The sequence below is a fragment of the Ptychodera flava genome, chromosome 19, assembly GCF_041260155.1.
Source record: "Ptychodera flava strain L36383 chromosome 19, AS_Pfla_20210202, whole genome shotgun sequence".
NCBI lineage: Eukaryota > Metazoa > Hemichordata > Enteropneusta > Ptychoderidae > Ptychodera > Ptychodera flava.
In genome coordinates, this window is record NC_091946.1 from 35,655,580 (window position 1) to 35,667,079 (window position 11,500).

At 40.7% G+C, this 11,500-nt stretch overlaps 1 protein-coding gene across 1 annotated transcript; it reads left to right on the forward strand.

Moving 5' to 3' along the window:
• Positions 1–2,172: 2,172 nt before the first annotated feature.
• On the forward strand, positions 2,173–10,446 carry LOC139119426 (3 beta-hydroxysteroid dehydrogenase/Delta 5-->4-isomerase type 1-like). Its single transcript, XM_070683237.1, has 2 exons — positions 2,173–2,514; positions 8,584–10,446. The coding sequence occupies exon 2, from the start codon at positions 8,627–8,629 to the stop codon at positions 9,764–9,766; it is 1,140 nt and encodes a 379-aa protein (XP_070539338.1). The 5' UTR covers positions 2,173–2,514; positions 8,584–8,626; the 3' UTR covers positions 9,767–10,446.
• The last annotated feature ends 1,054 nt before the right edge of the window (positions 10,447–11,500 follow it).

Genomic DNA, 11,500 nt, shown 5'->3' on the forward strand with positions numbered 1-11,500 from the left:
ATTTAGCTAGTTTTGTATTTAAGAGAATTATTCATCGCTTCTCATAGACTACTCATAGATTATGTATGGAAGACCAAGCAACATTTCAGTGAAATTCTAAAGTCAATTTTTTCCATAACTCCATACAAACCTTTGTAAAATTTGACCCCCCTAAAAACGGGTTCGTAAAAGTCAACCGCCCTGGTTTCCACCGACCCCCCTTCCCCGTAAAAAACGAATGCTCCCTTAATGCTTGTGCTTGATACAGAAAATGACCAATAGACCAAACCCGGAATTCGAATCGACCACGGTACAAACAAAGCCATGTGCGCAAACGCGCACAGACGTACGTGTATTTCCATACGCGTTCAGTACACATGTGGGTTTGTTTGTACCGGCATCACGTGATTATTTGGGCGTACTGAGTATGTAGAACGGCGTACGCATCGCGTCCTTTTTATCCGGAGTAGAACCATTACAGCGTCTATGGTTGACTCTTTACTCCATTCATCCTGGCAGTTTTTTAGAGAATATAGCTATTCCATCACATCATGGATATTAGCAGCAAGTGCGGTGTAGAAAATACAAAGTGATGTAAATTCGAATAATGACAACATCAATTATTCTTGGTGAAAACACCCTTGCTTGTAAAGCGGCCAAAAATTAAAGCTGGGGCTCCCGAAAATGAATGCGTGGCGTAATTAATGTCCCGTCGATGTTTTGGCTGTAAAGAGGTCTCTGGTTTATGGCAAGACGCCCGCTGACGCTGCAAAACTCCCGCGCCTCTTTTAATTAAGAGGTAACGAAGCCCTAGAAACGAACAAGTATTATATACATGAGGCATATCATTTTATGGTTTCTGATTGTACCCATAGAAGTAAGAGTTCATGGGTGGCTCATCGCTGATGGTTGTATCGATTACGTCGTGGAATTGACATATGCAGTTTTTTGTTCAACTTCAGGTGTCGATCGAAATACCTAATCACAGCGTTAAACTGATACCAACACATCTTGTATGCGTACGTTTCTGTTCTGTTGAGTTCGAGTTTAACCTTGAATACCCTGTGTTTGCAAAGACAATACTTTGAATCTTCAGACTTTAATATGAGTAAGAAAAATTTTGTTTTGTTTTGTTTTCCAGAACGAAAAAGACAAAAATATCAAGAAAAGATACGGCTATTGTCCCTTAAACATCTTGCGTACAAATATGCATTATGTGAAAGATACTGATGATGATGATGATGATGATGATGATGATGATGATGTTGATGATGCTGTTGTTGTTGTTGTTGTTGTTGTTGTTGTTTTTGTTAATGATAAATCATCAGATTTGTTTTCCACCATCGTCCATGATGTGGAGGCTATGGAAAACTAATAAAAATAGGAAAAATTGAAGAAAAATGTATGAATGCAATACGGTAACATACTAAACTTTCCTGTACAGCAATGGAGCTCGCTCATCGACACGTACCTGTGCTCCTGGCGTTACTATTAAAGGTATACAGTCACCTGTAATATAATTATGCCCATATATGGTCAAAGGGGCGTATTCAAAATACCCATGTGAGGGCGCTGTTTTTAAAAAGCGGCCACCCACTTAAAATCTGTGATTGGTTAGATTTTCTTTTTCCATGGTAACTGTGGCAAATTGGAATAGGTGACAGTATACCTTTAAGGTACTACCAGACTAAACTTATTCGCTTCAATATACACTGAAGAAACTCGCTAAGCCCATACAGTTTATGTATAAATACTCTGTTATCCATACAGTTTGCAACCATTCAGCCACTATAGGATTTTTGTAAGCTCGGTTTATTGACATCAATAAATGGCAAAACTAAAATTTATCCTTCTGTACGATATCTGGTTACTTCTGTATCTTTCTTACAGGAGTCAAATGAGAACGACGCGGAATCTTTTCATTGGCGGCACTGACGACTTGCTCAACGGGTCAGTGTTGCTGCAGTCCCGTATCCACATCTTTTCCCCGTCGATTTAGAGAAGCTGTGGGCTACGGAACTGCAACAGCAGTCGGTATTGCTCGTTTACATAAAGCGTCTTTCCTTAACAGGTGTCATGTTTATTTCTCACACGACCACAAATTGCGGCAGTTGTCTGAGGTCTTATCAAATACCAAGCCGCTTTTTATTAACTGAGTTCAAAGGTAAAGGGTTCAGCTGGCGTACGCGTGCGTCACCCGTGTCTGGTCTCTTGAATGGGAAGTTCGTTCCGCCGCGCCGGTGATGATATTTGAACGATGTGACAGGTCCACCGGCCGGGTTAACGCGAAACCATGTGCTCGACCACCCGCTCCAGAAACGATATCAAAAGTGGAACGCGTGCAAGGAGGCCTACCAACAATAGAGGACGCTTTTCTCTTTCAAGTTTCGTAACCTGAGCGGACGTCACACCGACCCTGGGGCGAGAACGTCTATGAGTTTAAGCCAACGGAAGGCCGGTCGCTGTCGACGTCATTCTATTCGACGACTGTGAAAGAGTGCACCCTCTGAGAATCTCTCCTCATATTCACGACAGGTGAGTTCCCTAATACTATTATATGATATCATGCTTTAAGGCGTCTTACATGTAAATCCACGGGTTTTGAATATCGAGAAGCGAATTACAGAGCCAGGCCGGTATCGCTGTTGCCTGATATTGCGAAGAAACATAGAATCTTGGACTATGTCTGTTTCGATACATTTTTCTAGTGTTTTAGGTAACGTAACAGACTTCAAATTCAATGCCATTTCAACAAATGCAAATTCTCACCTCGAGGTTTTACCCGATTCTTAGTTACATGTAGGCCTGATTCAATTATGATTTTCAAACAAGCATGATATTATTATTATGACATGTAGAATATCCGTTAAGCTTATATTTTCATCGAACGAGAGGAGTAAACTCACCTGTTCATCATTGCAACCACATTTTCTCTGTCTTTTCGATTTCCCTTTCGCAAAATATTTTTTTTCATTCGTTCTATCGTCTTCGCCTAATCGCCAAAATCGTGCACTGTTTTACATTGAAGGTCTAAGGCCGGGGGTGTCACCCCAATAAATCTTACTGCAATCTCACGCTGTACTTAGGTTTACAACGCTTTTGTGTTTTCTCCGTGGTGAGTACATTGAGCTCTACATAATGGAACAACAATTGACAGGGCACTTATAGGTTGGAGTACTTCTTGCCAGATTTGAATGACAAACGCGCTTTAGCCATGACGTTGTACATTAATAGGACTCTGAAAATTCATCATCGTGTAGACAGCGCTCTGAGAAAGGTGCTTAAGAAACTCAAATTTTTACAAAACTTTTTTCTAGTCTGCTGTTTGTGTGCACTCATTTCGAAGACCGTGGAGTGATTGAAGTTTTCATTGCCTTGTTTCATTGCCTTGCCTTGTGAAAATCGCAAATCTAACCCCCTGGAGCTATCACAGAGTATAGCGCCCATTTTGAATATCCAATCTTGGTAATTTTAGGAAATTTGTTTCTCTAATCCCAAACTTTGAGCGTTGACCCACTGATTTTTATTCTTTCTCGCGAATGAGGATTACTCAGACGTTCCTTTGGGCAAGTTTGAGCAAAAGTTCTCGACTCATTCTTTCGATGCCTGTATTACCTTTAGAGGTGAAAATCATCTCAGCAGCGTCTTGAAATATGATAGCTGATAAAAACATATCAATTGGTAAGCATACCTTCAGCCCCGATTACGGTCAAAATAGATCAAAAAGCGGTGAAATCATTTTATGTAGGCTATCTGCCGAAAATATGGGCTAATAAGCTGAGAACATGCGCGAACGGATCTATTAGACAGCCTGAGATGATATTGATTGTAGTGACAGTTTCTTTAACAGTGCACACATGCCATGCTCTAAGCCATACCAAGCCCAGTCCCGCGATATTGAGTCATCCACTAAAGCAAATAGAAATGCAGTACTATGCTTTTATATCTGAGAACAGTTGAAATAGAAATCGTGCGTATAAACGTTAGTTAGCAAAGGCTATGAGTTTTCTCCTGATGAAAAAGTTTAAACCTTGTCCAAAAAGATCAGTTAAGTTACACATTTAGGGAGCCTTCGTTTTTTACGGGGGGGGGGTCGGCGGAAGTTAAGCTACAAATGAAAGGCAAAGAGCGACTAAAATTTGAACCCCCCCCCCAAAAAAAAATCATCAATTGTAAAATGTGACCCCAAAAAATTTTCATCTGATTTGATTCATTAACCCTTTGCACCCTAAGGCCCTGGGTGCAAAATAGTGACCCTTCAAAAGAGTTTGCAAGACAGAATGGCTCTCCCCAATTTCCCCAATTTCCATGCACAAAAAACAGTGACCCTCCCCTAGATGTCACTGTCAGTATCAATAATATCTTAATTGACACATAATTCAGCTTTAAGTCTGACCTAAATTATTTCCCTCTAAAACACTCTGGGGAATAGAAAATGATATAACAATGCTATACAGTTACATTATGTGTTCTTTGTTGCTACACGCATTTGGCCACCCCCATATTACCCCAACCCCCATCCCCACCCCACGTTCCCCTCTCTCTTTTAGCGTGTCTATCCGTATGTCCACCTCGTCAACCAATCATGACGATTCTTGTCACAACAGGACCAATGACGAGGCTGTTCAGACAGACTGTTAGGCTGCATTCGGAAACATCTCTGGCGGGGGTTGGGAGATTCCCATGAAAGTTCTCGGATATTTTCAAATACCCCCTAACAAACTCATAATGTGTTCAATTCCCCCTTCTGACTTGCTATGATTTTGAAGTCACCCCTCTACTGTCAAAGGTAGGCAAAATGTGGCTAATATAGTACTTCGTCCAAATCTATCAAATTATAATACATGGGAGTCTATTGGTCAAGCTATTGACATTTTCCCCATAATAACAAGCTATATCTCTACATAGTATGTGTGTGATAATTCATGTAAATGTATTTTGTATAAAGTGGCAAGTAAACAGTGCATGTGTGTATAAAAAAATTGATTTTTGGATTTCATCGATAATGTTGATTCACTATACATGGAAATCTATGAGAAAACTATGAACGGGTATTTTCCGATATAAAACTAGCAATATCTGTTCATCTATCAACGTTTGATAACTGATATAAATGTACTTGATTAGCATTGGTTGTTTACAAGTGTACATGTGTACAAGAAATTTATTTTTGGAATTTCGCAGAAAATGTCGATCCACTATATACGGGGGTTTATGACGAAACTGTGAATATTTATTCCCAACACAATGTAGCAATAGTTGCGTATATACGGAATCTGAACAATTGACGTTATTGTACTTGATTAGAAGAGGGTGGTTACATGTGCAAATGTGTATAAGAAATTTGATTTTGGAATTTCGCCGAAAATATTGATCCACTATACATTGTAGCCTATGAGAAAACTATGAATAATTTTTTTTCAATACAAAACCAGCTAAATCTGTGTATTTATACACTCTTGTTTACTTATATTAATGTACTTGATTAGACTAGGATGGTTACAGGTGCATGTGTGTGAAAGAAATTTGATTTTGGAATTTCATTTAAAATGTCGATTCACTATACATTGTAGTCTATTAGGAAACTACGAATAACACAGGGGTTATCATCTCCCAAATTGTTGTCTGACCTGAAGCTTCCAGTTGTTATCGATGACACTATGCACCATTCTAAATAGTTTGTTTTCTGTCAAAGTCCTCAAAAAAATCAAAATGTACATACGGCAACATGAACGTTTGACACTGACCTAGACCCAATGTATCGTCAATTGGAAAATGTTATCAAATAAGTTATCTCTCAAATTGTTATTGAAAGGTTAAGTTGAAACATTTAGTCATTATAGAGGACAGTTTTGCACAACCGAGGGGTGGGGGGGGGGCAATTGGGTAAGTAGAAATCATGACAACTTAAATCTTTTGCCTCAAGTGAATTGCTTGGATCATCAATAATATACTTCACGTCACTGGACTCTATGCACGGTCTCTCACCCAAGTCTTATACTTCACTGTATGTAGCCACTGTCTACTATTAGTTTAGTAATAAAGTAGTCTTCTATAGTATTAGACGACTTCGTCTCCCTACTGCTTTCTCAGACCTGATAATACTCCACACAGAGAGGGAAATACAATCTCCTTGTGGTGATCAAAGTATAATATGTCATTGAATTCGCAGTATGAAAATTACACCAACACGCTGAGTTACGACTGAACGTTATCAAAGGTCGCCTTCTCTAGTAGTCAATTCTGTGCTACATATCACCAGCGTGGGAGTATCTTAAAATGGTAGTTTAGAATGACCAACTTATACTCAGTCTTGCTTTTTCGGAGAACGCAGGCTGAACTTTCTTCCTCGTCAGACCGAAACAGAGTATTCATAGCATCATAAAATTAAATGCATGCAAGCCACAAGAGCTAGGTAGTCACAGAGAGACACACAGGAGAGTCGAGGGAGAAAACCAGTGATCACTTATATTTTCTACATAGCTACATTTTGTCCAAATATTTTGAATTTGTTCGATATTGACGAGGAGATTCTAGGCCGGTCGTTCGTGACTATCCCTTCCGTTGTTATTGGGCTTCCCGGAGAATACTTTCGAGCTGACCGCAAAATGCCTACTTTCCGTCTACGCTATTAGGGCATCCAGTCATCAGCTGACACACCACTGCCCCGCCCCCCATCCCACAACGACGCAGTTTCTCGATGCCCTCTTACCAACATCCAGGAAATAAATCCTTCCGAAAAGCAAGGTATTGTCAGAAAAGGCGTACAGGAACGCTTTCGCAGAAAGTCTAACATTGCCCTTTACATTGTAAATGGTTTCAATGGACCCCCCGCCTCCCCACTCATTTCGGGCACCATAAACAATATCCCCTGTCACTAGTCATATGCGATCTCTACATGCGTAATATTCATCCCGTTCGTTGATGAAAGTCGAGATTCGCATTTTTCCGTTAAAAAGAGCATAGGAATTGCATTTTTCTACAAACATTCTCATGTGTCAAACTCCATTCGTAGAACTGACACACTCTGTTGGACTTTAGAGTACCTGAACACTTCTAAAAGTTGTTTTTCTCTTACTTATCATGATAATTGTAGCTGTGATCACGTCAATCATTGAATCACGCTGTCAATCCTGTGTTATCACAGAACTAATGACCGACCAATGCATTTGCATCACGTGCACGGACAGAGTTCATCAACATGAGTTCTTCCTTCAAATTTCCATCGCATGACTACTGTAAGGAGATAAAGAAGGCAGAGAGAGAGAGAGAGAGAGAGAGAGAGAGAGAGAGAGAGAGAGAGAGAGAGAGAGAGAGAGAGAGAGAGAGAGAGAGAGAGAGAGAGAGAGAGAGCGCACAAGCTTACAACCTAATCAATCATCTTACACTCATAACACTCGCATTTTACCAAACCCAGGGATGCTAAGAACCAATGGTATTTCAAACATTTATTTAAAAATGTTACTACCATTATTGCTCAGATCCTCTATCAACTTGTACAGACACATAACAGATCTGTATATGACGTAATCTACTCGTGGTGATTTGATTGGCAAGATCTCTTGCACATGTAGGCTAGAGACAGTAGGATTCAATTCTTCTGTCTATATGCGCCCATCAACATTACAGGGGACTCGGGCTACTATTTGTTTGTTTGTTTGCGTGTATGTATGTATGTATGTATGTATGTATGTATGTATGTATGTATGTATGTATGTATGTATGTATGTATGTATGTATGCATGTATGTATGTGTGTATGTATGTATGTATGTATGTATGTATGTATGTATGTATGTATGTATGTATGTATGTATGTATGTATGTATGTATGTATGTATGTCCGTATGTATGTATGTATGTATGTATGTATGTATGTATGTATGTATGTATGTATGTATGTATGTATGTATGTATGTATGTATGTATGCATGTATGTATGTATGTATGTATGTATGTATGTATGTATGTATGTATGTATGTATGTATGTATGTATGTATGTGTGTATGTATGTATGTATTTGTTTGTTTGTTACATATGATTTGTTCAATATACACAATAAAGAATCAATAAAGAGTTGCATTTCTGTTCATGTTTAGAGTGTTTATAAAGGGAATCTATACTCAGAAAGGGTTGTGGAGACAGTTGTGCTTACTCATATAGCAGAGTCATGGTCAGATCTATTGCATATGTTCGATTGTATAGGAATGTTAGTATCAGTTGGTGAATATACATGTTGCTGTATGCCACTAATCATCTTTTCCCAATGAAATGTTTCATAGCACGTTTAGGCATATTGCGAATAAGCGGATGCAATCGAGTTATCAGAGGTTACAGTAGACAGAAAGACTCGTGACTGTCAAATTATGGTCTCCTCCAACTCCGATCCAAACCATGGCCCGTGGTTGGGGCTGACGTTGGTGGAGACCCACGCACCACTGAATATTTCAGTCTAGGGTTACAGCCTCTGCGGAGGATGAACACCTTTACTTGCCAACTCCTCCCTACCCTTGATCAAATGGTTGTATCCTGCAGATCATATCTGCCAATCAATTTATGACAAATTTTAATTTAAATTCCCAAAATTATGTTCCGTCTCAACAGGTGGGAGCATTCACTGTGAATAATATCGGATGCTCCAGAAATAATGGCGCAGACTTCATCAGCAAGCAGTGGCCATGTAGTCATGGTTACGGGAGCATCTGGGTTGCTTGGGAGACATCTCACATATCTTCTGCTCACACGATGCGATGATATTTCGAAGATCATCACCGTCGACGTGCAACCGTTCAGTTGGGTGGTCGGCATGGAACCACCTGAGGTGAAGACTCCGCTGCGCCATGTGGTGTGCGACCTGACAAACTACGAGGAAATCGACCGAGTGTGCCGGGACCAAAATGTCGACGTCGTCTTCAACACGGCCGGATATGTCGACATCGGCACGGGCCAGGACAAGAAGAAAATGTACTCCGTCAACGTGAAAGCCGTTGAAAATGTCGTCAGAGCGTGCATTAATAACAGTATTCCGCACCTAGTGCACACGAGCTCTCAAGATGTCGCAGTGGGGTTCGAACCAATTCGAAACGTGGACGACGACACGGCAACGGTACCTAAAAAGTTCTTGTATCATTACGCGAAGACGAAGTACGAAGGCGAAAGAGTGGTCGTCGGTGCTAACAACACGACGCTCAGAAATGGCGGCTCTTTAAAAACCGTTTCTCTACGTCCCTGTGCAATGTACGGAGAAGGGGATCGCCATGGCGTCACGTCAGCAATTCGCAATGCGCGAGCGCGAAACGGTGTCTTACCTCGTTACGGTAACCCAAAAGCCCTCTTCCAGGAGGCATACGCCGGAAACATAGCTTGGGGTCACATTCTAGCGATGTTGAAACTGCAAGAAACCACCAAACCTACGACTTCAGAAACCGCCGCCACGGATTCCGTCAACGTTGACGGGAAATGTTTCTTCATAATGGACGAAACTCCTCCCCAAAACGGATTCGAGTTTTGCAGACCATACCTAGAAGCGTGCGGGTGCAGACTCTCAGATTACATGATTCCGTTCTGGGCAATTTTTCTGATAGTTTTGTTTTTCGAAATCGCAACTTTTCTCTTGTGGCCGATAAAGCGGATAGACGTACCAATGACCCGGGGTACACTGTACTACATGAAACACGATCATTACTTCAACTACGACGGAGCGCGCAAACACCTCGGCTACAGGCCGATTTACTCCCCCGAAGAAGCTAAAGCACGAAGCATGGTTTTCTACAAAAGTCTTGACTGAAAAGAATATATTTCTAATACTAAATGTTGAAAACTGTACCTCATATTTACTCTCAGCCGCTTTTAATGATATTCTTTATTTTCAACGACTACAATTAGTTGTAAAGCAACAAAACCTGTAATGCCACCACGCATGCACGAACTTTTAGACGATCGCGACCGCGGAGTCACGTGTAAACCTAAATTAGTCATCTAAATTGAGTACATGTACGGTCTCTGTGACCCAGTAAATACTTCTGCCGTGATGTCGAGATAACGTCGCGAAACTTTATACTGAGAATCAAGGAGGAGTGATCTACATTTACGACTGAAACACGTAATCTGACGACCGCGCCCTTCCTCTAGATCTCCTTGCAGTTATCAACTTCTGATCGAAGACAAGTTGGCCAGCTTATATAGGTTAATTGACCGGACACGGGGTCATAATCAACGGCATCAATGGCTTGAACTGAAGGCTTGGTTTAGCTATGTCCAGGCCGATAGTGGGTGGAAGAGCTGAAGTCGAACATCAAGTGTATAGCATCATGTCTTGATTTGTGTGTACGCGATAAATTTTATTTGCCGAAGTAAAAAATATCTATGTCGAATTAAAAATATCTTTTGACACGACTGTTTCATCTCTTACGGGTTTGTACATTTGTAATGCTGTATACATGTCTATTAAAAATTTGAGTATCAACGCTTCTTATTTTTTCCCGTGTGTTTGTGTGTGTGTGTGTGTGTGTGTGTGTGTGTGTGTGTATGTATGTATGCGGGCGTGCAGGTGTTTATCTATTTATCTATGTGTGTGGGCAATCTTTCACTTTTCGAGTCTTTCCCCTCTACTGTCTATGTTAGAATAGGGGTACCGTAACTGTGTGCGTGTCTGTATTTATAGTCGTAGCAGTCTTGCCAAGTGCGTAGACGATTCCAGGTAAAAAATGGAACAGAACGTTGTGGACGTCGGTGGCGATATATGAACGTGTCTGTTTGGGGTGATACCTGAAATGTCTTCTAGTCCAGTGAAGCACTAAAGCCCAATCCCATAACCTATCACCCGCCCGTTCTCGATGGCCTGCCAAGCGGCAGCTTCGTCCACAGGACTCACAAACGGTTCGCGGTGACCGACTGCTCAGTCAGAACCTCGTGACGGTCACATTAGACAATTCAACTTGATGACTCACTCCATGCACTTGTTTGGTTTCGCGCCTACTCCAACATTTCCTAATGGTATGAAAGTACTCGAGTAAGGATATCTCACCCTGTATAGGACGCTGTAATTACTGTAAAATGCATACGCTTTGCTCTATTATACAAGAATCTACCAGATCGTGCTTCAAAACAAAGGCTAATGTACAGAAGCTTCAATTTTCTGGTAACCGAATTATATGTGTACTTACTGTGACTCCAAACTTTACACAGAGAGTATACTATACGTCAATGACAAACTATCAAAGGATTATAACTACGGAACTATTTTTAACAAAGGGAACTGGAATTATTTGATTACTAAGAATTCGAAAATGGTGAAATTGTATCGAAAATTACCGATAATGCTGTACTCTTGAAATGCAATGTGTGGGTGTTCCTAAATTATTCAGGAACTGTTTGATGAATTGAAACTAAATTTAGTACGCAGATGCACCTCGGGAATGACTGTAATTTATCTAGCTTTTGTGTGTATATGGCATGGCTTGCACAACGACAAAGTTATTGCGACGGGAATATATGGATATATTGCCGCGTACTGATGGGC